We start from the raw sequence: 27,631 nt of genomic DNA on the forward strand, positions 1-27,631 counted from the left end.
ATTTGAATATGTGTTGAATTCATGTATATATATTCATTTTATCTAGCAAAGTTGTTTTCCAGGAACTTTGCAGCAGTGTTTAGTTTGTCTCCCAAGGATGTGGTAACAATATTGGATAAATCCAAATTCAACATTTGTGGTTTCTGTTGGACTTCCAAAACATTTATTATATCATGAATTTCTATTCAAAAGATTTGAGATTTCAGACATTCTGTAAAGAAAATGTTATTACAGGTGTTGACAAAACATAATATTTTCTCTTCTTTTTTAACTAAATAATAGTTTTTAAAGATTCTAATTTCATTCAGACATGAAAGATAATAATGCTTTATTACCTAAAATGATTTATCTTATTTAAAAAAAAGACAGGAATATCAAGTCTTTTTTCATTGCATGTATTCGAACATCCCATTTTCTCAACATTATCCACAAAGTCAGAACAGAGAATTTGGTTTTCATTTGTTGACTTTCCTTGCACATGAATACACACTAGCAGTTGTTTCTAAATATAAAAAATAATCCCTTTGTCAGACCTGAGCAAAATAGGAAGGCTTTAGGATGGTGCTACAAGGAGATGACAAAGAGACAATGAATTGAGAACAGGTTCAAGGCTTTATAAGGAAGACATTTCAGCATCCTACAGGTGGCTTCTGAAGCTGCCTTGTGCTAACTGAAAATGAGGCTGTGCACATAACCTATCTGGGAAAATTTGGTTATCAAAATTAGGTTATGTCTTTTTGAAAAACTATATTCTGAAATCCCTTCTTATTTGTTTTACAGTATGTACATTTCAACAGCCTGGCTGATTTTAGGTGAGATTGATCAATCAATCAATCAGCATCCTTTTAAAGGACATAACCAAAACTGTAAAATAAAGTGCTTGTTTGCTTCATCTATGTATTCTGTGCCGTTATGGTCCTCATGTCTTTCAGCAGCATCGGTCTGTAGATCTCCTCCAAGGTTTTCATGTAGTCTAAATAATCACTCACTCGAAATCCATGGAGTGCTTCCTCCTGCACAAATACACATAGAAAGCACTTAATAGCTAGACCAAAAAAATGTACAACTCAAATGTATGAATTCCAAGCTTCTAAAGATGGCTCATTTTGTTCTGATTGTCACTGCCTGGCTGTTTAAAATAGATTTTATTATGTTTTATTAGAAATACAGATTTGGCAATATCTGCTTCCAGACAGTTTTTTTTCTAATTACACACTTGGTATCAGAGAATTTTATTTCATGGGAACATTGTTTACCTCATTTTTGGAGAATATTTCATTGAAGATTTTTAAGAAAAATAAAGAAATTTTTGAGAAGGGAAAGCCAGGTACTAAAATATTTTTTCGAAAGAAGATTTCTACACCAGCACATGACATAAGTTTATTAGTGTGGCGGAAAACAGTAGACGTATATCCTCAATGATAGAGGAAGATCTTCATGACATGCTTAAACAAAACCAGAATAAACTGTTCTGCACCACTGCAAGCAAATAATTCTTACTAATTCCAAAACACAGAGTAAAAGAAAGTGCCCTCAGGAAAAAGAAACTAACAGATAATGTTCCTTCTCATGGCTACTATATTAGAGGGATAAGGAGGATGCAGCACAGAACACAGGATCCTGAAGAACAGTTAGGTAAAAAGGGTTAATTTGTTGCTGTTGTGTCCTCATCATCTACTAATCAGTATTAGCACTGCTGGGAGGATGTGCTGCAAAAAACTCTCTGGAGCCAGACAGTCTCTGTGGACACAAGTTGTACCTCTGGTGTATTAACTATGAATCTCTGCTAAAAAGAATTCTCCTGATAATGTCTACTCAGGCTTGGAAAACAGCACTTTGGCATCTGAACAGGAATTCAAAATAGTCTTTATATTTCTTCTCCTCTACGTAGAAGCAAAGCAAAAGTAAGATTTTACCTTCCAAGTTGCTCCTCATGCACTGTGAGAAGGCTATGGTGGAATATAATATATATATCTGGAATTGAATGGCATGTAGTGACAGGACAAGGGGGAATGGCTTCAAACTCAAAGAGGGTAGGTTTAGGTGAGGTATGAGGAAGAACTTTACTGTGAGGATGGTGAGGTACTGAAAAGAAGTTGTGGATGCCCCATCCCTGGAAGTGTTCAAGGCCAGGTTTGGTGGGACTATGAGCAACCTGGTGCAGTGGAAGATGGATTGGAAATAGATGATGTTTAAGGTTCCTTCCAATCCAAACCATTCTACAATTCAATTTTTTTTTTTTTTAATTTCAATTAATTAAGGTTATCAAAAGCAGCAGTACAAGTTAAGTATGCTCCTTTTTCTTCTGCAGTTGTCACTCAATAAATTGCAGACATTCCAGTACTGCATTAATTTACATTTTTTTTCTCATTAATTAACATCTTTTTCTCATTAATTTAACAGTACCATACCAAATCTTTAGTCTGTTTATACTGCATGTGGCAACAACAAAATTCTCTCTCCTGTAATTTACATATACCATCCAATAATGCCATCAAGATGCAGTTTTTAAGCCACCTTGTCCAAAACAAAACAATACATGCATTAGACTGTGTACCAAACATTTTCAAGCAAACTGAGTGGGCTGAGATATTTTTCATATTTAAGAATATGTAAGTTGGATGCAAACCAGTCAGAAAACTATTATTCTTAGGACAGACTAAGATGCAGATATCTAGTTCTCAAAAGAATTTTGACAGGTGAAAAAAGATTAGAGAAAAAGACAAAAATGTCTCTTTGAAGAAGAGTAAGATACTGTATCTATTTATGAATGCAGCTATAGCTAAGCACTACCCTGCAAAAACCCAAAACCCAAACATAAATCAAAATACCAGCTCACTTAGCTTTGTGCCACATCTCTACAAGCTTCTGCAAGAGACCACTGTGCAAACCCACCTTTCTGGAGAGCACCTCATTCAATGAGACTGAGCCCACATATAGAGAACTGAATCTAATGCTCTCATGACTTAATGTGGCTATTTTCTTTGCTCATGAAGGGAACTGCTCAGTGCAAAATGCAGGAAAGCTATTCTCTGGAAAATACTACACACAATTTCCTGCCAGGAAGCAAGTAAAATTAAAGTATTATTTCACTCACTTGAAATCAATAAGTGAAATTCAGTCAGAGTGTCAGATTAAGTAACATATATATCCTCAGTATTCAGAGCTTTGCTTCTCCCCAGCAGTTGAAAAAATAAGAAAGCAACCCTTACTTTAAGAAAAACCTGAAGGTCTCGGGCTTCTGTGTGCTTCAGGATGTCTTGCTGTAGGTGTCTGAACACAGAAATACACATATATATTTGATAATCGGGACCAAGGAAAATGCATATGGCAATGTAGTGACAGATCTCACTCCAGTCCATGTAATTCCAGAAACACTGAGTTATCCATTGAAGACAGATCTAGATGAGAATGAAATTATATATAATTAAATCATTCTATACATTCCGTCACAATTGATCAGCTTTTCTATACTACAGAGCCTTTTCCCTGTAACATTACCCTAGCTGTGAAAATAAAAGCTATAAAGCACACCATTTTTAAAAGCACAGCCTTTGAATAGAATCCTAGTGAGTTTGACTAAACATAACACCCTGTATCCGTGCATCTCACTTATATGAGTATGTTCCAGCACCTCCTGACATTGAGACTCAAAAGTCCAATGAAAGCAAAGGTGATTTTTTTCAAGATTTTGTTTTAAATGTGGCCTAAAGGGTAATGACAGTGATGAAGGCATATTCAGTGTGGGTTTTCCTTTCAATTAAAGTAGCTCTCTGCATTATAAATGAATGTCAGGCCCTTCCCTAAGACATGTTTCCATTTAATGAAGTGAGTATGAACACAGTGACTCCTCTTCTCTGTTCTAAATTACAATGTATTAAGATGTATAATGCACATTTCATTTGGTTCTAGACCACAAATCTTCAGCTAATCAGTCCTTGAAGTGTTCAAAAATATGCAGCAGAATTACCAAGATTCTAATTAGATGACAACAACCGTAGTCTGGCAGTAAATCTGTTTTGAGGTATTTATTGATGCACGCAATCAAATACATCAGAACTGTTTCCACAGTTCAGAGTTTGTTTTTAATGCTGCAGTAGAACTGCAAAATCACACAGAAGATACAGTGGCACCATGAGTGGCATTTCAGTAACTTGTTAAATAAATGAAAAAATCCTTGTTAGCAGTTTGGAACAGTATCTAGTCTATTACTGAGTGCACACAATTTAAAAAAGCATATAGTGCAACTTGTACAAGAATAGCTGAAGGAGTGAGTGTCCCCATGTGTTTTCCCCATTCCCAAACAGGAATCTTACTGTAAGTACCTTATTCCTATGCTGAGATAATTTCCTTCATCTCCCACTCTTCTCTCCTCAAAGACCAAACCCAAAGCTGACTACTTTAAGCAATACCACATTGACATCAGCCCCCATTAAGAAGTCACTTCAGCTGCAAATCTCACAGCAAAAAGGAATTTTGAAGGCAAAAGATGAAAAATATTTTTCTTGTCTTGGCCCAGCAATATGCTTTCTCACTCTGGCGAGACGCCCTTTGCATTGGCAATCTAACTCACTGCATGGAGCTCTTTACCCTTCTTCATGATTGCAATCTTTACAAACAACGCTTCATCCATAGCTTTCCATATGACCAAAGAATTGTTTTAAGTAGGCAAAATGAAAGCTGGAATTATAGATAATTATTCTTCTGTAGTAACACCTATTTAATATGAAAGAATACCTGATTGTAATAGTTATGGTAGCTCATATAAAATTAATTTCACTCTAATATCACAGGAACAGCTTTCTATTATATAACTACTGCAAATTACTAATTTCCCTCCTATTTCCCTCCATTTCTTAGATAATTATTCCAGGGAATAAAATACTCTGTTTAGTTTTAATGCTAAATCTGAGGATTTAGTATACATTATTTTTAGCAAATTTTCTGCATGAACATGTAATAAATCAGCTCCAGTACACTGGTGTTATTCTGTGAGTCAGCTGCTTTCTATTTTCAGATGCTCTAAGTCACTATGTGTTCATATCTGTTACCCTCAGTTTTAAAACCACCACACAAGTGCTGTTTAGAAAAAGCGCCCAGTAGTTCCTCAGTGTTCTTGATTTTGTAGATTTAAGTCAACAGGTTGATGATACTTTAATACACTTTGATCAGTTACCTGGGATGGAGTGAAACCAGACATGTGGAAAGCTGAACAGACAAGGGGCAACTCAGCTTTCAGCAACATTTCAACATGGTGAGCACTGCAAAAATAGACTGGATGGATGCCGTATTCCAGTGTTGTAACAGGCAGGTGCATCTGGTTAACAACAATATCATCATCAACAACAAAATTGAGGAACATGATTACAGACTACAGAAATGTGCTATTTAGTAATGCCTTGCTGAGAGCAATATATAAAAATACACACTTTTGCATGTAAGGTAAGTCATTCTGATTATTTCAGAGACAGGAAACAGGATAAACAAAATAGGTTGTACTTCCATGAAGAAAAACATGTAGGTAACTAAAGAAAAGTTTTAATAAATATATCCTGTTTGTTTCTGTGCATTAGCAGTCTAGCTTCTTATTGCATATAGGCTTTAACTGTCAAAGCAGGGATGGAGAAACTGTTGCTATATATTAAAGAAGAGAAGAGAAAAGAGAAGAGAAGAGAAGAGAAGAGAAGAGAAGAGAAGAGAAGAGAAGAGAAGAGAAAAAAAGACTGAAAAGACTGATTTCTGTTGGATTTTTTTTCCCCATTTAGTGGTGGCGTGGAACTTCCATCACATTTGAAGTTGTTTTCTGTGTGCAGGTATCTTTGTAGTATGTGTGGAACGCGTGAGTGAAATTCTACTTTGTGCAGCAAAAGGAGCAGAGGTTTTATCACTACGGAAGGTTCTGGATATCAATGCCAGTTAATGAATCCTTGGCACCAGTAGTTTTTCAGCACTCGCACAATGGAGCAAATTTCAGCACAAATTTCACTATGCTGTAACAACCTCAGGCCAGACTCAGTGCTGAATGGACCGATACCATCATCACTTCTGGTGACAAAACAGATCACTTGGTAATTACTACAGAAGCCTGCATGCAGAAGTACAGAATCTAATCTGTGCTTCCTATACCCCAGAGTTCTCTGGTAGAGACTACAGTTTAGGGTTTATGTTCAAAACATTCAAGACAACATGACAATGTACAAAGGGTTTTATTTTAAACACCCACAATGAAAGATAGAAACGATGTTTCCTATATTACAACCTCAATGCAGAATACTTACAATTTAAAATTGTCAATCATAAAGTATTTGTGCAGTAATATTTTTAAAATTTACTAAATACACTCTAATGTATTAAGTAAATTTCAAAGCTTTTACAAAAAAAAAAATCAAATGGATGAACTTGCTCTCTACTGGACTCTAATAATTAAAAAAAAGGTCATTCAGGAGTATCACAGCCTTCACACAGAATTTAATTCCACTAACAAAGCTTGTTTTACTGCCAGCTTTAAAATTCATTACCATAATCTTCACTATCAGTCCATCTGCTACTTCTCTCCTTTTAAACAAAAATTTGAGCAAATGTCATATCTACATTTTTCCAAGTGAGTTTTTCAGAGCCATGTATTTAGTTAGAGGGCCTTAAGGAAAATTTAATGCATTAGAAAAAAAAAAGAAAAAACAAAACTAAGGAAATTAATAAAGTCTCATTTGTAAACTTTCAAAGTAGCCTTTCAGAAAGAATCAGGTTATAAATTCTTACAGATAAATGCAGTCTTGGTAGCCAGAGAAATGCTGAAACAAGAAGACGTGAAAATTGCTGAAGAAACATCACTGTCTTCTCCCGGTCCCCTGACATCATAAGGAAGATGGAAGATGCAAACCAGTCATAGCCAGCATAGTGCTCCTGCAAGCAGCCTGAATGGGAAGGTTAAGGAACTTGGACAGAGATCTCCTCCTCACTCTCCTGCAGCAACCACAACTTTCCTCCTTCCCAGGCCCATGCAGACAGAGCCAGGTGCTGGGCTGTTAGACATGGCCTAGGGGAACAGAGCTGCACAGAAGGCAGCATCAAGGCACAGCTGTCTCTCAAACGGAACTAAGAGAAACAATTTAAGCTGTTTTCCCCATATACTAATTTTTTTCAGTCTGTAAGTACTCAAACTAAACCAATAAAAGAAAACAAACAGCAAGTAAATGCAAAAAAACAAAACCTGCACCAAAACAAGTGTGCTTATAAAGTGCAAGAAAGGAGAATTGTGGGGAAGAAAACAGTTGTTAAAATTATTGGAAAAAAACAAAGTAAAAGAAATGAGTAAAAAAAAAAGTAAAAGCCTTAAAAATGAGATTAAGCACATTCTGACTAATAGACCTGTAGTATAATTTAATAGTGGTATGCAAATGTAACAGAAACAAACATAGCAAAGCTTGTTGGAAAGCTATTATCTGCTTTAGTTTTTTCTTTACAAGAAGTTCCACAGTAGATCTAAAAGAGTCAAGAGTCTGAGCACTCCTGTTGATCAGACTACATCCACTTATCACTCTTACCACTACATGGGCAGTATCATTAGCAGTGCTGGTATTGTGGGAGTACCACAAATACTCATTAATGTTCAAAGGTACATTGCTGCAGGCTCTTTCTCACATTCAAAGATGTGATCCCACTCCAAAACAGTTGATGACAAAAATTAATGAGATTTGCATTTCTAAGAAAGTATAGGAACAAAAGGGTGAACATTTTCTTGAGTGCATGGAGTATGCATTGAACTTAATAAAATTTCAAAGTAAAAGTGCTGCTTTTAAAAACCTTTTAATTTCTGTAAGTATTATGCACCTACACCTCTATTAAAAGTGAAAACCAAGAGTTCAAATTCCACTGAAATTTTTAGGCTATATAATTTATAAGATCAGGAAAGGATACAAAGTGAAGATACCACAGTTCTTTGCTGTTGTTTCAGAAACTCCTCACAATTCATTAACACAAAGCACAGCCCATTTTCAGCATCTTCTTTTAGCAAGTTTAAATATTTTCCATATCTATTTCAAAAAGTTAAAAACCAAAACTGTTCAAAGATTAAATATTTTTTTAATTCCTAAAAAGGAAGAACTCATATTTAATAAGCCCATAGAAGTTAAGCTGTCATAACATTCTTCATCACTAAAACTACGCTGTAGGTATACCCATAAATGATTAAATAAAACCTTCTATGCTCTACCTAGAAAGGATACACAGCAAACATCTGCTGCTCATTGCTACAAATCCTCACCCAAATTCCCTTTAGTTCAGTTTTAGAGACTGTGGTGGGGAGGAGCAAATACTCTAACACACGACTCAGTTTCTTCACATACAATATTTAGAATGTGACATAAGTGTATTGTACGTGTAATTATTATAATCAGAATTCAAACATTAATGCTAAAGATAGCAATCTGTGGAAGTACAGACATTTTAGCTTTTCCTTTGTCACAGCTCTGCAAATTACCAGCCAAATGAAATGTTTAAATGGCACATAACTAAGCTTAGCTAAACAGAACCATTTAGAGAAGTAATGCGAGGGAAAAAACCTCACATAATTCAGGATAATGCCATTTTATGGTAAATCTTACTAGCATGTTACAGTTAGTCTTTACAAAAATAGAGGATAATAACATACATAAACTGTAAAGATAATTAAATTATGTACTAATACCTTTTTCAATTCCAATTAGAATTCATTTTCCTAAAGTTTATCTTAGATTTAAATGGTATAAAGCAATGAGTTGATGGATTAAGTATCATTAAAGTCATTCCATGAAAATCAAACAAATCCTAGAAATACTCTAGGGAAATATTTTAATACCACGTACCTGACTGTCATTTCAACACCAAGCTTCTGCACAGATGAAAGGTTTTCTTTCTTCACATCTGCATCCATGGCTAAAACAAAAGAAAATAAATTAAATAAAGTATCACAAGAAATATGATTTGAACTGAATACTAATGTAAAGCTCCTTCTGTGTATGCATACCAATTTTGGAGAATTGTTTCCTATTCAAAATTAGTTTGATAGTGTTTGGAAAGGATACATAAAGAACCTGCATTCTTCATATATTTTTTAAATGAAAATCACCCTCTTTATAAGGAAATCTTTATGGTTAGTATGGTTATCATGATGGTTATCATTACATTTACAGCAAGTTATATCTATTTCAGCCCCATATCTTAGCAGAACTTTATCCTTTCTGGCCTAGAAATCAGACAAGGCAGCATATTCTGATGCACCTTTTTCCATTCCAGAAGCCTTAAACTCACATAGCAGTAATTCTAACTTTTTAAACAAAAATTCTATTTTGATATGAATCACAGAAAATTTTATAACTGATGGATTTAAAAAATCCTGTACTTCTATGCATTTTTTTCACACAGTAAAATATACTCCATTTTCTGCAGTTGTTTGAAGTAAAAATCCAAGATTGAAAAATTAATAAACAATATTTTAAAGCAACCACTGCTGCAGCATTTCCTTAAAATTTTAAATTCTAAATTATATTTTAAATGGGCATGTTCCCTATCAGGTACATGTATCACCTAAGATAACTATACCGCAGAAAAAAAATTCAGTCTAATAATATTATGAGTTACAAAGCTGAGGGAATAAACCTTTAATCTACTTCTTCGAAAGTGCTACTTAAAAAACAGCAAGAAATGAAACAAATGAAAACCCCTAATAACTGACAATATTTGTTAAAAATGTAAGTAATAGATCTGGCAGCAGAAGTTAAAGTATATTCATGTAAATGATAAATGTAAACATCTAATTAAGCAGATCACACAGTAACTTTGTATGTATTTTTTCTATATCCTCAGATGGACAGAGAAATCAAACCGAATGATTCCCTAGCGATTCATGTAGGTAAACACTCTATGTTCCTGGCACAAAAGTAGGGACTAAGGTATTAAAGATGAAATAGTTACAAGTTCAGGGAGGAAAGGCCTCAAAGGGAAAAAAAAAATTAAACTAGTGACCTGAAGGATATCAGAATTCTCTAGGAACTGATTTACAATTTTAAAAAATTCTTAGCACCTCAATGGGCAGCACTTTTTAAAACGTTCTGTAGCATTCAGGAGCACAAAAAGAGACTCCCATAAGGCATGATTTCCAAAGGCAACTATGTATTATTATTAAACTCAGTCCATAGCTGTGAACACTCCAGAGTAAGTTAACTGCCATGCACAGTCCTGTGGTATTTCTGATCAGCCTAGACTTCAATCAACTTTGCAATTTATATGAAAGATTGCTTTCTTACTCATTTTTCCTCTTACCATGACAAAGCATTTATGTGTTTAAGTCAGAAAATGGGCCACATCCGAAATGACAGGATGACAAGCTGAAACAGCCTTACAGCATATTTCATGCAATTTGTATGGTCTTTGGATAATATATAATTTATTTCCCTGTTTAAAGTGCTGCTACGGCAAAGAAACCACTGGCTTCCCTTTTGTCTTAAGTGAAGAAGATTACTAAAGCTGTCAACTCACATTATTGGTTTAGCTCTTCCTGGTGCCCAGGCCAAATGTTTTTATGTCTATATAAATAATCTTTGGAATATGCTAACAGATGCTAAATTTTAACTTCAGTGATGGTAAGAAATTTTAGGTTTCTTTCTATGGATGAAAAAGATTTTTGATTCAAAGAAAATATGTAAGTAAAAATTCTGCAAACAGCTGAAAATCCCATAACAGCCAGAGCCACCTGCATAATTCCCACAGATGCTTCAAAATACTTAAAAGTAGATAGGTATTTTTGCTATCAGATTTCTAGTCCATGGCTTTGTCCATATAAACTGAAATTGTGGAACTCATAATTTTTTGCCTATGATTTATTATTTTTCTTAACAAAACAGCAGGTTTTCACTTACTCTTCAACAGGTACCTAAACACTGACACTGTCCATTGGCAGATACCCAAGCAGTCAATATTAATTTTTACATTTTGCCAGTAACTATCCTTACTCATTCTGATGTTCTTACAAAAATTTTCTATTTTAAATATTACTTGGACTTGGGACAGAGCAAAAATTACGAGTTTCTCTCCAGATTCTGTTCTGTCATTTTGCTACTATTTCTTGATGATGTCACCTCCTTCACCAGGCTACTCATTTAGAATACTTCTGACAGTCTGAACCTCATATTCATTGTTAGAATTGTCTATAAAAAAATCTTTTTTCAAAGAAAGGTATTACTTTTGCTGGATTTGAACAGGAAATGGAGATAATGTAAACAAGATCCAAGAGTAATTGCTGGAGAATGATGCTGGCTTCTCAAAGCTAGGTAATCTCATTTGCAATTCCACCTTGACTCTTGAAAGTATCTGTCATCAGTACTCTTGTCATAACAGTACAAGACTAAAATATTCATATCTAGATCTTTGTTATGTAATGGTCATCACAAATACTCAAGTAATTTCTGGCAACAGCTTCATTAAGAATGAACTACATTTTCAGTCCAGTTACCTAAACTGGCAATGGGTAAAATGCTTCCTGCTAACAGCTTATTTAAAATGCAGGACAGTTGGAAGAAATGCATTTATCAAATGATGCAGAAAGAATGGAAGAATGCCCTTCCTTCTCCTTCCCTTTCAGCCCAATTTGAGGTTGCAATCCTGTGTTTCTCGTTTGCTGCTCCTTCTGAAGGTATACTGATACCTTCCCACTGGGTTTTTAAAATTTCTCAGTTTGTTACCCAACCCACCTGACCCTTCAAAAGATTAAGAGCTCATTAAATGGTAGAAAGCTCCTATGAGATTTTGTTCAGTCAGAGAACTAAGCTTCATCTAGGAGAAGGAATGCACCATGACATTTGAGTTTTATGGCCAAGACCTGAAATCCCTGAGGTTCTGTCCCTCTGGCAGTAAACAGCAGAGCTGTTTCAGAGACAAAGTCCAGTGGAAACCAAGGATTTGACTGCAAGGTCATCTGAAAAAGCAGAACTACCAAAAAAACCTGCTGATCACAAAATATTGCAGCATTCCCAAGTTTGGGGAGTCTGCAACTCATGGTGGAGATCAAGAAGCACAGACACTAATATATTAGAGAACTTTACATGTAGAATTTCTCTGATAAATGGGTTTGTCAAAACCTTGAGAAAACTAAGAGAGTTCCACAAAGTGTTTCTGTTGCACTGAACTGGAATTTGCTAACAGAAAGAGCAAGAGGCTATTTTAGGAACTTCATATCTCTAATATATAATGCATGGTATTTTACTACTACAGCAAATTTCAGTTTCTTGCCATTTTATTACCTATTACAGCTAGGTACCAATGATTTGTTTTTCAATGTTTTGGGGTTTATAAAAGAGAAAGAAAAAATAAAAGCAAACTAGAAAGTATTAATTCTAGGAAAGGGGACAGACAGAGATCATTAACATATAATACACAGATTCAGTCATCTGAATACACATCACAGCAGTATCATTGCTCCTGGCAGAAAGTAAACTTCATGTAAGATTTGTGTTACTGTTTATAATTGAACATTGTAACTGCATAGTGTTTTATCAGATATTTTTTCCTTCTCTCTTATCTTGAAAATGGTAACAACACAATCTAATTTAATTTTTCCATATTGGCAAGTTTTATAAGAGACTGAAATCCTGAGGGGTTCCACAGCAGATGGATGACTTTGTTATTCTAATTACAACTAGCTACAGGTTTACAAAGCTGTCATTTTTTTAAGATAATCAAATTCTCATTTCAAGAAACATGATAAATGCTGAATGTCTATGTGCTGTACTGAATCCACTTTCATGAAAAATGTGACTTTTCTTCATTGAAATTAAACAACTATTGGAAACTGGTTTTCAGTTCCTCAGACCCAAATTTAAGAGAATTGTGGACACACGCAACTGCCAAGTTCATGTTTGGTTTACTTAGATGTGGAGCTAGAAAGATGTTACCTTCTAACAACTCATTAGCTTTATCTCATACAGAAAAATGTCTCTACAGTAACTAGTTTTAGGATTTAGGTTAGATGGCTCTAACAGGAGTATATGAAAAAGATACTGTGAAATAACGGCATTCAATAATTCTCCTTGAAGAAATTGCAACGTTTCATAAAGACTACCAGAAAACCGTGGGAAATGTACAGAAACCTGACCAATCATTATTCAATCAGTGAGAAATCTAATTTTAAACAAAGATGGTCTGACAAAGATTTGAGTGTGTTTTGTTGTCCCTTTGGTACAAACATAGGAAGGCCATACTGTTTATTTAAAGAACCTGAAATGAGCACGAATTTAGCTATATGACCAATTCTTAATCACGCCCTTTTACTGTTTCAGTGTAGAAGATGATCACAGATTCAATTTTAGAGCCAGACTTTTGCTTCATGTCAATCAGCATGAATTTATTGGCCTAAACTAACTTCCCTGGTAAACCCTTATTGCTACATCCGTCTGAAAAAGGTGCTATGAAGTTTTAATAACTATTTTCCTATAAAAGTTAAAAGAAACCTTTGATGACACGTGCTGTTTGCCTGAGCAACACTTTCCTGGGCTGGAGACCTCTTCAAAAAAAGTCTTTGATAATGGTGTTGCTGACAGGGAAAGAATTCAGTAAGACACCACCAGTCCTTTGCCTACCTCTTACCACCAGATTACTGATTATCCCTGAGGAAACTTCTTACTCTCCCATTTCCAAGCTTGTCTTCATTAAAGCACATAAAATATCAAAAGCATTTGCACATGAGAACTGTTCATCAGACAACCCTTTAAATGTAGGAGCCTTTATCCAATAACTGAACAGGCAAACCTACCCAGAATTAATTTCCAATAGTGCCTTTATAAGACCAAAAAAAATCCCCTCATTCAGAAAATACAAAAAGAAGTATCAGGCAGACTGAGTTGGTTTATCATTAAAAGAAAATCTGTAATGCTGAAGAAAACCAAGGACTGAGGTTTTTACTATGTTATCTTTGTTTCTGTATCTATTCTTTGGGATTTTTCATTCTAAATAATTAATTGAATGTATGCAAATGTCACAGAATTTTCAAACTTTGTCTTTCTTCAAAGTTGACAATAAATTTTAGATAAGTAATGCAGTGTTGTTGCCACCTCCATCTAAGCAGTGGTTCATGATGAAATCAATTAAATAGAAGATCTAGGTTCAACCTTCCTGAATGTGTTTTAAATCCCAGCTTTGACCAAAAGGTTGAGAAGAGTGGATTAAAATGAATGTACCTGATGACTAAGTAAACAGTGAATACTGCTTCTCTTTAGAGATCTTTCACATTAGATGGAAGCACTTAGCTATCATGATTAAGGAAGAGCAGGATTGCTGTCTTTGCTGGGCAAGGCGTCCATTTGGAGGATGCACGGTCAGATATTCGTTCTTCCTCTAGTTAGTTTTTGCCTTTTGAGCTTTTAAAGGAACTATCATAATTATTATTTGAATTAGGAAGTCTCAGAAATATGTAATTAGCAAGCCTTATAAATACATGGAATTATTTTATTGCTTATTAGGCCTCATGAGAAGTTGAAAAGTAATGCAGGACAACACAAAACGCTTTCAGTATCTTTTAAAAAAAATAAAATTGTGATAGAAGTAACTCTCCCATCAGCAACTCTCTTCATAAAGCAAAGAGACAGATACTCAAATGAAGTCAAGGATATTCTGTTTGCAAGCTCTTGGAAGCTAAATGCCACTACATAAAAAGAAAGACAGCCTCTAAAATTACTAAAGGGGTTTTATGCTTTGAAGCTTCAAAGGCAAGCCCCAAGTCTCCAAGGATACTATATTTGCATCCTATGAATGGGAGAGTAAAATATCAGTATAAATAACAGACTCTTCCCAAAGTAGGCTTGATTCTCCACAGTTAGTAACAGAATAAGTACTCTAAATGGCTGAACTACAGCCTGAGAGAAGAGTCCTGAATAAACACTGAAGAATGGAAGTGCAATTTCCAGCAGATATTAACATTGCTTCTAAATTTTCTAATTTTATCAGTGTTTCAAAGTATTAAAACAGATTACTTTACACTCAGAATAAATCAACTTTATCATTCATCCTTTATTCTTGGCTGTAAGCACGACATCTGTACAAAACTAACACTCAGATTACTCTGACAGCAATAACAGTTCTTTAATACATATCCTTTAATACAATATAAAATGTATACCTTTGTGGGGCTTTCAAAAGGGGAGCAATGATTGCTTACACCATCTTAAATATTTATGCCATCAGCTTTGCAAATCATATTATAATAGGTGTCAACAAATACTCTGAATCATACCCTCACCTGTTCTGCATCTCCATCTTTCCATTATACACATAGAAATGTGAAAGCCCATCACTAACAATTATCTGTTCTGTTCACTCGAGCACATCACCTTCTGCTCTCAAGTCAGGTATTTCCCACCAGTGAAGTATTGAATTTCTGAGCTCTTAAAGAACATTTAAACAACCTCCAAAATTATACAGATACATTTAGAAGAAAAACAATTTAAATATGAAGAGGCTGCATGGCAATAAGTTATTAGGAGACTGACCTTTATAGCTTCCTGTGCTGAAATAACAATCCATTCGGCTTTCAGAAAGATGTGACACGAACTTTTCAATTAATTCTGCCAAGACTGCAAGAAGTAAAAATCCATTAAAACATTAGAGACAATGAACAAAATGTGGAACTATGTCACCTAACTAAATGACAATATATGGGAAAGTAAAGCTATTTAAATTCCTCCATATTTATTCATGTTTTTATGAGGGAACAACTCAAAACCTGCACTGCACTTTTACATTCCTAACACCATTCCTAACTTAAATTAAATTTTAATAGCTTTATTGAGAATATATTCAGTGTAAACGGAAAGAGAATCTCATATTATCTTTATATCTTCCAAGGATTACTTCAGGATTTGTTGCATGGTTTCAATAAGAAATTAAAATTAACTATAATTAAACTATAATATCTTACCACATTTGTCTGTGTATGGAGACAGGAAAGGAAAAAAAACCCACAAGCCACAAAACCAACCAACCAATCAACCACCAACCCCAAATAAATCCAACAACCAACACAGAACAAAAAACTGACACCATCCCAAAATTATGCTAACAAAAGCACATGAAGTTTAAGGACTGTTTTCAAAAAAACTCAATATAAAACCACCTCTGCCATCACAGGATAAAAATTACTCATTTAGATTTATGCAATAAGAGTATTTTATTTGGGAAATTCTGTATTTAATGATCACCATAATGTTCTTCTTCAGTTTTTCTTCCTGCTGTGGAACTTTGAGCCTGCAGATACTGCATAGATAAGTCCGATGCTGACATCTGTTTACTACAGAGAAAACCTTATCTCCCATCTTGATAGGATTTAGTCAGGAAGTTGGCAAGAACTCTCAGTGACAAATTATTATCCAAACTGTCCTTGATTCTCAAATTCTGCAAGTTTGAGGCTATGGCAACTGAACACATGACACCATACAAGTTTAAACAAAGCTTACAAAGAAGCCTTTACACAAACTGCATGGAAGAGGCCTGTATGAGGTAAGCCGTATTAAGAATTTAAGATAGCAACAATGAACATATTTTTATAAGTAAATGCTATCCTAAAACAGCTGCTGTTGTCTTGATAAACAGGATATAAAGCATACAGATGTGCATACTGATACTTCTTTTCATAAGAAGGCAAAGCAAGGGAGCATATTTAGAGAGTAACAACTGCTGCTACCCATAAGATTTCCTGTTTAAAGACCATGTTACCATTTTCTTGGCAGCACCTCCATTTAATAGCAATGAAGCTTCAGCTCCTGCTCCCCCATTCTTGCATATAACTCCATGCATCCACTGTGCAGGTGGGTTTGCTGGTTTTAAACTGAATAGTTCACAGAATCATAGAATGGCCTGGCTTGTAAGGGACCATAAGGAATACCCAGTCCCACTACACTGTTTAAGTGGACAGTGGCAGGAGCAGCTGCAGCAGCACAGGTGAGGCGGAGCAGCAACGCATCCTGGAGGTAGCAATGGAGAAAGCCAGAAAACTCTTGAGCTAGCCATGCTGACAGGAAAACTAACACAAGCAGTTGAAGAGCTGAGCAAGCTCTTTCAGGAATGAGGAGGAGGAGAAAGAGAAAACCACAGACTGATGCTTGTTATGCCAGAAAAACAATGAAGAAAAAGATATAATAAAGACAATTAACTCTTCTTCTAATTATTTTAAGCTAACATACTGACATTAAATCATGGGGGTTTTTGTCTTGATTACTTGTCTAAAACATTTACAGAAATTAATTTACACTGAATAAGTCCAAAAAAGTTTTTAAAAAGTTGATTTTTGGTAATGCTAAAGAAGTTTCACTACAATAGCTAAACATGAATTTACAGGTAGAGTTCCAGCTCCAACAGTAACAAAATTAATTTTGAGTTGCAAAGGACTATTAAATTAAAACTAAAAACCTATATGTGTAATTTATAATCTGATGCACTCATAGTAAAAAGAGACTGCTAATTAAATATAACATAGCTACCTTTAAACATGGTTAATAAAACACATGGGGCTAGAAAAAGCAATTTACTGTACAGAGGAGTGACAATTTATTCTATTTTGAAGAATAAAAATACTCACTATCTTCACTAATATGTTTAGTGGAATTTTGCCCACAAACAATATAACAAATATTTGTGTAAAATGAGCAAATGTGTATATTCCTGAAATTGTAGATTGCAAAAAGCAGAAATTAGACTTAAAATTTTTAAATAGCTATATATTTACTGTATGACTATTAGTATGGCGATTACTGAAATACGCCATACTAGAATAATAAATGGGAACTATGTTAAGATTAAAATATTCCATAATTCAGAAAATTTGAAACTAAGTTGGACATTGTACATTTCTTCCCTTTTTGTCATAAGACATCCACATGCTTGACCTAGCAGGTGAATACTTCTGTTCAGTGCTTGAGTTAATAGAATGACAGCTCAACTGCTAAGCAATATTTTGAAACTCAAACACTAAATTGATTTCAACCATTTGAAGGTATTTATCTAAGTACCTATCAGGATCTTTGAAAAGATTTTAATGAAGTTTGAGAGAGGAAGACAAACAAGAATTTATCAAAACACATGTGGTTAATTCATAAATAGAGGGTTTTCACAGGACGGTCTTTTCCAAAGGAATGTCCATGTGAAATGACAAGTAGAAAGTTTTTGTCTTTTAATACTAAATCATTTAGCTGCCATTTGGACACTACTGGTTCAGTGATTTAACTGGAAAACTAGACAAAAGACATTTAGGCAGGTTCATTGTGCAGTACAGTCAGTATTGCTGTAAAAGCGCAAATTTTCAGGTAAAGTTGTTGTGGCCTACCAACACAGTGAAAATGTTGATTTTCGTAAATTATGGTAGCTTGGCTGTATTAGTACTGAAGTTTTTAAGAGTCTGGCAATCATCTCATGCAAATTTAACTCATACACACAAAATAAAGAGACTTTTTATTTAGGTGTGTGTAATTATATACAAAATAAATGGAAGCGTTTTTAAATTTCTTAAATTACTGCAATATGCTCGCAGAACACCTACATTCCTGCAGGATTTTCTTTTTCCTTGAAGAAGTAGTTTACAAAAGGAAGGTAACTGAAATAGCTTCAAAACTGCATAAGAACATTGCTTGAAAAAAAGCATGTGGTTAAAACTGTTTTAATAGGTAACAACCACGAGCACTAACCTAATTGCTACTCTGAAAATTTTAAGCCAAAAAGGTCAAAAAATGTAAAAAGCATCAGATTTTTTTTAGATCCTCTAACATAACTAGTGTTACTGGATCATATTCTATGATCCAGATGTTTCAGAGGAGTTTAAAAGAAAATACAAAGAACTCTTTTAACAGCAGTTCTGCTCTCAGGCACAGGGTGTGACTCTTGGAGATGGTGCTGTGCAGGGCCAGGAGTTGGACTCAGTGATCCTTGATGCTTCCTTCCAACTCAGCTGATTCTGTGATTCTGTGACTTCTGTTAGAGGTTAGAAATTCAAGAGTGAAAATCTTGGACAGATTAGTTTTTTGTAAGAGTAGTGTCAGAAATTTTCAACTCCATCAACCATACTTCAGTTTAATAAGTATATGAAAAACAGAGCTAGCAATTCTATTCTTGATGGCAACAACAAGGAGGACTTTCAATTATTGTACATTAAAATGACAAATGAACAACCTACATTTTCTCTCAAAAGAGGAAAACAAGATAAAAATTCTGACAGGGCTTCCATTAGAGAAGAACATTGCATATCTTATATCAATATACAAGTATTTTCTTCAAAAAACAGCCCTTCGAATCCAAACCAAATGTCCTAATCTTTACACACTTGCACACACATTCATGTGCACTCACACTGCTTACAGTGGCTCCAAACTGGTTTGGGGACAGAAGAAAGAATTTCTGATCTGCAATTGTTCTTTCTGCATTACATAAAGACCCACTGTTCCACTCGAATTCTGACACAAGCTTCCTTGGAAAATCAAGGACATGAAAAGGTAAACATCTATTTTGTATTATTCTAAAAACTACTTTTGCAAATACAGTATCAGCATTTTGTTATCCTGAACTGAAAACACTACTACAGCACACAACAGTCACGGGTTCTTTATCCTATGGGAAAAGTTCTGCAGTTAATTTCAAATTTTTGCAGCAATTACTAAAGGCTGCAGCACACATACATCACAAACAATGACACTGCTTCAAAGGCTCATTGTGTTTTTTGTCAACATGTTTTGATAGAGCTATGTCAGATGATGCAGAGCTCACAAAATATTAAAGGATTCCAAAACACTGTATTGACTGTAACCACTCTGCTTCCATCAAACATTTCACTCGTAAAAACTGAAGAAAATTCCTATGTTTTATGGTAAGGTCTCACATGCCATTTCAAGAGCTGCTATCTTTTCTTTTCTTGGTTGATTGGTTTTTATAAAGAAAAAACAAATTAGAGGTAAATTAATAAGCCCTAAAGAATACTGGCGATCTAAATCCAGATCCTCAGGGAGAAAGGTGATGGAAAATCTGAAAGACCCTATGGAACAAGTAATTTTAGATGAGTTTACTATCCCTACCCACATCACATATGGATATAAAGCTTGAGAAGAACTAACAGGATTTGGGGACTGAATATCTCATTATGAAAGGAAGAATGTGAGCATATAACTGATATGATCTCTGCAACACCCTTAATTTATTTTACTTTGGGTTTAAAGTCTCCTAAAAGGGGAGAGGAAGAAGGGTATTGAATCTGCCCAGAAGTCAGCTGCTGATACAACATTAACTGCAAACAGATGAAAAAGGAAGTTTATGGAATGGAAAACAACAGAAATACCTTCTTCCATACCTGAAGGACAAAAGGAGGAGATAATTGAAAAAGGCATGGCTAAAATAATCAAGATGAGATTCTGGTTCAAGAGAAAAAAAAACCCAAGACCAAAAGCCATGTCTCAGTCACGTGAATTATTTGAACATGCACTATACTAAGCCTAGATTCACACAGACTTATAATTTTCTACATAAATCTAAGCTATTGCTCAGCAGACTGGACTCGCCTGCTTCTTTTCCTGACAAAGCCTAGATGCCAATACACAGAAAGCTCTTACCTAGATGTATTAAAGACACTTCAGGGAGACCACAAGTACTGTAAAGAGTAATCCAAAAGAAGTCAAGACTTAACCTGACCAAAGGCTCTCCCTATGGTTCTCTAGCTGATAAGTGACCCAAAGACAACAACCAGCTACACACCTAAACATCCACAAATCCATGGCACCTGTACGGAAGGAATGACTGCAAGAATGTCTTTGTCATAGCTTATTGTGCCTAGAACAACAGACTGTAGAAGCTGGTTGTCTACAATATGTTTCGTTTTTAGGCAACAAGATAAAATCCCAAACTTTCAGTCCTGATGCATTAAAAGACATGCAAGGCTAAGGAAGGTTTTATGTCCTTTTAGCAGTTCAATAAAGCCTTTCAAAACTGGATCTTGGTGTTTGAGCACAGAAATTACTTAAAAGCTACAGTCAGAGGTGATGCTTTAGCAGAGAAAACACCAGTCTAAGGACAATCCCAAAAGCAATGCATTACCAGAGCATTTAGCACAAAAGTATTGACCAAGTTGATGTGAGAGTAATCAACATGGGAAGGGTGAATTAGAGATATTGATACCGTTCATTTTGCTCAATAATTTTTTGATGGAGTTCAGGCAGGTTCTATAGATTCAGCATCTGGTAATCCTGACACCACATCACAGAATATTTTTAACAAATCAATACACATTACACTATACAGTCCTTTAATCTAATGTTGTCTTTGCTCATTATGTTCTGGTTCAACTCCTGTTAATGTCAGTCCCCCTTAGAATGGGCCCAGTACAGAAAGCACAAGTGTGCATCTTTGTTCCGTAAACCTTGGAGACTGCTCCATCTGTAACTACAGAGAAACCTTTGATTTCTGGGCACCTGGAATGAAGCCTCTCCTCTGAAATCTGGGAGAGTTTTGCATGCTGCAAAAGATACACAGCAGCATAGCTGTTTCTCATAAAGCAGATTCAATGAACACGATGTTGTCTCAAACCACAGAGGTGCAGATATTTTGCTGCTTCTGAAATATCTCCAAGCAGATACAGAACATCTGAAGAGCTTTGCAACTGCCAGTTGTATTAAGTGCTTATTTAAATAATATAAAGAGAAACCTTGGGCACCTGTAAGCAACAAATTAGACTACATACTGACCATCTGACCATAATCAGAATTCCTATGGGAATGGAAGCCAATTTCTGAGAACACCTCCCTTCTTTATGGCTCCACAAACTTATATGATGTCACAAGGGAATTATTATGTCTGACTTCTGATGATTTATGTCATATGGATGATAAGAGTTTTTGCTTTGGCTGCTTTTGTTTTTTAACTATAGCAATGCTCCTGCATGATCACACTGTTCATTAGAAAATGCATATGAAAATGAGGAAGAACCTGAATGAGCGGGTTCATTGATGTTTAGTATGGCTTAATTCTGATATTTCTTACTGAAATTGCCCATTAGTACAATTTCCCAACCCATATTAACTCATTCGCCAATCACTGAGAAACATCTGTTTTCTTTCAGGCTTTCTTTTACATTTTCTCAGTATCTCAATAATGGACCCTTTAGAGATCTGGAACAAAGACTTGTATTTGAGCCCTCTTGCTCTGTCAAATTTCACTGACAACATAGAGGAATAACAGTCATAAAGAGAAACACAGGACATAGAAGCATAACCTTGTTTTCTTAGGAAAATCCCATTGAAATAGTTTTCATAATCAACACAAAATTACTGACTACTTGTACAGATAATGTACTTCTCAATGAAAGTAAGAAGAAGAGTTGCTTACTAGTGGTCTTTTGCCCGCTTTCTTTGTTAAACTTATTAAGTCATACTCACTTGATCCACTGAGACTATCTGGACTGCTTTTCATGACTTTGCAGAACTCTTTTCTACAAATTTCTGCCCACCCGGTTGGTTTGTCTGGACTTTTTAAGAGTGTTAAGAGCTTGTCAAGATCTTTATCTAGAAGAAATGAAAAATTAGTGTTATTCTGTAATGATCATACAATGACAGAATAATTTTGAGTTGAAAGGGAATTTAAAGATCACATAGTTCCAACCCCATTGCAACATGTATTTTTGGCAGACCTCATAAGTAAAGACTACATAAATATGCCTTTTCCCAAGACAATTAAACTGGAGAAGCAGTCCTAAAGCTGATGACATTCTGCTTTATACAAAACAGAAATATTCATTCTACTTACTGATGGGGTTTCGTGCTTATTTTGGCTGGGGTAGAATTAATTTTCTTCATAGTGGCTGGTATGGGGCTATGTTTTGGATTTGTGCTGAACACGAGAGTTGATGATCTAGAGATGTTCTTGTTACTGCTGAGTAGTGCTTATACAGATCTGGCATTTTCTGCTTTCATACTGCTACCCTGGCAAGGAGGCTGAGGGTACAAGGGAAATTGGGAGAAGATACAGCTGGGACAGGCGACCCAAACTGACCAAAGGGATATTTTACACCATATGATATGCTCAGTATATAAAGTGGAGAAGAAAGAGGAAAGGGAGGAACATTCTGAGTGATGTTGACATGATGAGTTGACATTGTGGTGTTCAGTCAAAGGTTGGACCTTAGGATTTTAGCTTTTACATTTTTCATATATTTGGAATTCTGAAATTCTTTAGTGTATAACTATAAAATCCAAATATAGTGTTAGCTACTGTTCTCCCATTTTAGTCAGACAAAACAATTCCTCTCTAGGCCTGAAACTCAAGGACACCTTACTGTCGCAGGCCCCAAGAAATGTAAACAATAGTGAGTTGAGGGAGAGCAGACTTGGGGTAAATGACTTCATTACCTGAAGCTGTAATTGGAAGATTAACCTCCGATATACAAATGGACCAAACTCATAAAAGTATGAAAACCCATGACCCTGTCATCCATTTTGTGTGTCGTCCAGCCTAGGTGGGCTTCGTCTGCCCTACTGTACCTGAAGGCCCTCCAATAAATATAACTGCTTTTTATTCTCTCAACTTTGTCTAGCCTCTGTTTTTAGGTAGTCCCAACAAGGCATCACAATGATATCTAAGGTCTTTTCAAACCTTATTGATTTTCTGATTGCATTTGTCTCTCTAAGTAACCATTACAGGTGATGGGGCCCTGCTCTCCTGCAGATGGCTGAATACCTGCCTGCCACCAGGATGCAGTGAATTAATTCCTTGTTTTGCATTGTCTGTGTGCATGGCTTTTGCTTTTCTATCACAGAATCATGTGGAGTTGGAAGAGACCCATAAGAATCATCGAGTCCAACTCCTGGCCCTACGCAGGGCACCCCAAGAGTCACACCATGTGCCTGAGAGTGTTGTCCAAATGCTTCTCGAACTCATAAAGGCGTGTTGCTATGACCACTTCCCTGGGAAGCCTGTACCAGTACCCAACCACCCTCTAGATGAATAGTATTTTCCTGATATCTAATCTAAACCTCCCCCGACTCAGCTGCTTACCATTTCCTCAAGTCCTCTGTCATTGGTCACGAGAGTGAATATTGGTGCCTGCCCCTCCACTTCCACTCGTGAGGATGTTGAAGACCACAGTGAGGTCTCCCCTCAGTCTCCCCTTCTCCAGGCTGAACAAACCAAGTGACCTCATCCACCCCACATAAGGCTTCCCCTTCAGACTTTCACCATTCTCGCTGCCCTCCTTTGGACACTCTCTAATAGCTTAATGTCTTTTTTATGTTGTGGTGCCCAAAACTGCCCCGAGGACTTGAGGCGAGGCCACCCCAGTGCAGAGCAGAGCAGGACAATCCCATCTGTGCCCAGCTGACAATGCTGTGCCTGATGCCCCCCAGGACACAGCTGGCCCTCCTGGCTGCCAGGGCACTTGGCAACTACCAGGTAACTTGGTTCCCAGAGTACTTGATGCTGCTATGAAATACTTTCTGGCCATCTTGAGGGGAAAAATAAAGATGGTACCTGAGAGAAGGCAGATGCACATGCATTCTCTCCAGCTGTGTACAACCCTTCTGCTGTTGGACCATGCAGTTCCCATCATATGAAAGGATTGCAACCTACAGTACTACTAAGTAGTCACTAAGGCAGTGAACATTTTTCATACCTTGCAAGATCTCCTTTGTTCTGTTTCTACATTTTGGACACTATAGAAATGAATGCTGCCATGAAAGGTGACTTCTCATTAAAGTGTCAACAATTGTTTGAGCCAGTCTATGGCTATCTAGAATATTTGCTGTTACTTTTACTTCATTATAGCATTTGTATTTCAAAACACTATTTTCAAACGATCTTACTCTTTTAAGTGATTAGCATATTTTCAACAGAATTATGATTTTGCATGTAATTTATTTTAAGCTCATCTAAAGACCTTAATGATTTATAATTAGCAATTGTATCCCTGTCATTGGAATTTATTATACAATATATAATATTTCAAAACAAGCTTATTATAGTAACTTAATTATCATTAATAATGACACCAAATTAATTAACCTGAAATTTCTTTGTTATCCTCAAATAAATAAGTCCTCAGTATCTTCCCAAATAACATGCAGTGATGCTTAGAACAGCTTACTTATGAAAATTTAATGTGAAGAAGGATTTAACTCTTACAATATTATCAGAAGGATTTCTAGTTCTTTCTCTGCCCTTGTTATTTCTATAACAGGTGAATATTGAAGAAAATCCTGAAACTGCAAAGGAACACTCCTTGTAGTAAAAGTTAAACAGTTATTTTACTTCCTCAGGGATTGCAGTAGTTCAGTTTGGCAGAAAAGGATCAGAGACTACAAGCTGAGATTTAATCAGTCAGCTTACCAGAATCCCATGCAACCAAGATACTGTACTGCAGATATTTAATATATCCATTACAAACTGCAACTGGTATCATATTATGGAAACTTACTCCAGCTTATTTTCTTCCAGGTAAACCACTTGCTTGCCTTAACTTGTCATTAAATGTGGATTATCCATTCTGCCAGACGGTCATCACAGTACAAAAAAAAAAAAATATAACCTTGGGGAGTTTTTTGAATGAAAATTGCTTACAAAAACTCATGATACTGAAAATTGCCAGCTCACTTTCACAGTTTAGTATATATATATACTCAACTATAACCTGCCCAACAGTATTACCACATAGATGAAACTTAAGCAACCACACAATTCTGGGCTATACATATTACATGTTACTGAGGGCAGGCTATCACACTACCACTACAGGTGTTCTAAACACACATCAACACCAAAACCCAGAAGTTCTGGTTTTATTTCTTCTCTTTTCTGGTATGTCACTAAATGAGTTCACTAGTTATCCTAAATTAATGATCTGAATTTTATTTTTTTTCTGGAAAAAATACCAGACCCACTAAATGACATGAAGGATTGAAGGTGAGGGAACAGGGGGAGGAGAAAAAAAATAGGAAGAAGAGAAACGATGAGAAAGAAAATTAATAAGACCTTCATCTACTGATGCTAGTAAGCTTTTAAATATGGTCATGATTGAAAAGAAGCTAATGTAAATTTAATTAATCTGCTGTACTCCTGCTCCCTTCTTCATACGTGGCTATATTTTGCTATCCTATCTCTTACTCGTACTTATTTTGTGCTAGTATTGGTTGTTCTGTGTAATCCCATGAAAAAACCCAAAACCCCACATTTACTAGTTTATGAAGCTATGAAATTGCACTATAAATAAGCTACCATTACATGCGTGTATGAAATCTGAACCACTACATCAAAACTGCAAGTTTAAATTGATCTCCCTTTTCTAAAAGATGCTGCTTCATAATTCTTCAAATAATTCTTCAGCTAGCTTGTTTAGGTCTTCTAAAGCAGGTAAGACCTGAAAAAATTCATCAGTGTTTTAGAAAACATAAGAAATGCAGCAAGCCCTTTCTCATTTGACAGTGCTTTGTGGTAGAAGTGTTCTTCTGTATTAATAACTAAGATCTGTAAATCCATGTGTATCTTATTCAAAATCTAAACTGAGAGATTAACAACCTGACTACAATTTATTTGACTAGTACATAGAAACAAATCCATATAGAGATATAAATTTAGGAAACCTCATGTGCATTTCTCAGACACCTTACTACTCTTTCATCCTTTTTTAATTGAGTGGAGTTAAAAGCACAAGGCAACAGACTCATACATGAATACCAAGACAAATATAAAAAGAAGGAAGAGTCAAAGAAGCGTAGGTGATAAAGACATTTATGTGACATTATAAGGGATAACAGGAAAGATAATACAGCTGATTCTTGGACAGAGAAAGTTTAGGAAAAAAATTAGAGATTGCTAGTAACAGGTATTAGAAAAAAAGGCTGAAATCAGATTTAGAATATAAAACAGAACAAACATGCAAACAGACAAGAAACCCTCAACAAAACCAAACCAGAAACATGGCACCAAGTTTCCATTCAAATTACAAGTATAAAGCAAAGAACTCAGAGAACAGTGGCTGAGATAAATTATCAAAATACTTTTGATAAGAAGTAACCACAGATTTTCGGTACCAATTCTGGACTGTATGAGTCCAGAAGAAAATAAGATTAATGAATGGTGGAGTACCCAATTTTAGGGAAATTAGTCATTGCAGGACATTTATGGACAATATTTTTCAGCCACACTCACTACCAACTGTCATAACTGCAGAGCTAGGAGTAGGAAAGGAAAACATATTCTGTGCAAATAGAAGAGTGAATATTACAGTTTAATAGACTTCTAAAGAGCTTAACTTTTATTAATCTACACTATAGTTAACATTACAAGTAAAAAAAAAAAAAGAAAAAAAAACTCTTTTCACAGTTGTATCCTGAATATAAAAGGACTATATTACTATTGGAAAACCACTTAATTGTTCTTCCTCAAATTACCTTAATGAAATAATAATTGAACAATTAAAACAAGAAAAGCAACAGGGTATCTTGCTGCAGTGTAAATAGGAGGAAATGGAATAATTAATTTTCACATGTAAATAATGATCTACATATATCATTTGAAGTTTCACTATAAATTATCTTCGACAGAAGTGAATCACTAATATACTGCTATCCAATAGTTTTCAAACTCTAATTAC

General features: G+C 35.4%; 1 protein-coding gene across 5 annotated transcripts in view; it reads right to left on the minus strand.

Moving 5' to 3' along the window:
* Nucleotides 1-311: 311 nt before the first annotated feature.
* The window catches only part of TBC1D32 (TBC1 domain family member 32), a 71,375-nt gene continuing 44,055 nt past the window's right edge, over nucleotides 312-27,631 (minus strand). For 4 of the 5 annotated variants that reach the window (XM_017739740.1, XM_017739739.1, XM_017739738.1 and 1 more), the window contains 8 exons: nucleotides 22,428-22,553; nucleotides 15,516-15,599; nucleotides 8,844-8,913; nucleotides 7,918-8,033; nucleotides 6,760-6,914; nucleotides 5,177-5,317; nucleotides 3,213-3,401; nucleotides 312-1,013 (listed from right to left, as the gene is read on the minus strand). In XM_017739740.1, coding sequence (XP_017595229.1) covers nucleotides 894-1,013; nucleotides 3,213-3,401; nucleotides 5,177-5,317; nucleotides 6,760-6,914; nucleotides 7,918-8,033; nucleotides 8,844-8,913; nucleotides 15,516-15,599; nucleotides 22,428-22,553 — 1,001 coding nt within the window. In that variant the 3' untranslated portion in view covers nucleotides 312-893. The remainder of the gene's footprint in view (nucleotides 1,014-3,212; nucleotides 3,402-5,176; nucleotides 5,318-6,759; nucleotides 6,915-7,917; nucleotides 8,034-8,843; nucleotides 8,914-15,515; nucleotides 15,600-22,427; nucleotides 22,554-27,631) is intronic. The other variant, XM_017739741.1, reaches the window with a different exon arrangement.

The sequence above is a fragment of the Corvus brachyrhynchos genome, unplaced genomic scaffold (genome assembly GCF_000691975.1).
Source record: "Corvus brachyrhynchos isolate BGI_N302 unplaced genomic scaffold, ASM69197v1 scaffold14, whole genome shotgun sequence".
Lineage (NCBI taxonomy): Eukaryota > Metazoa > Chordata > Aves > Passeriformes > Corvidae > Corvus > Corvus brachyrhynchos.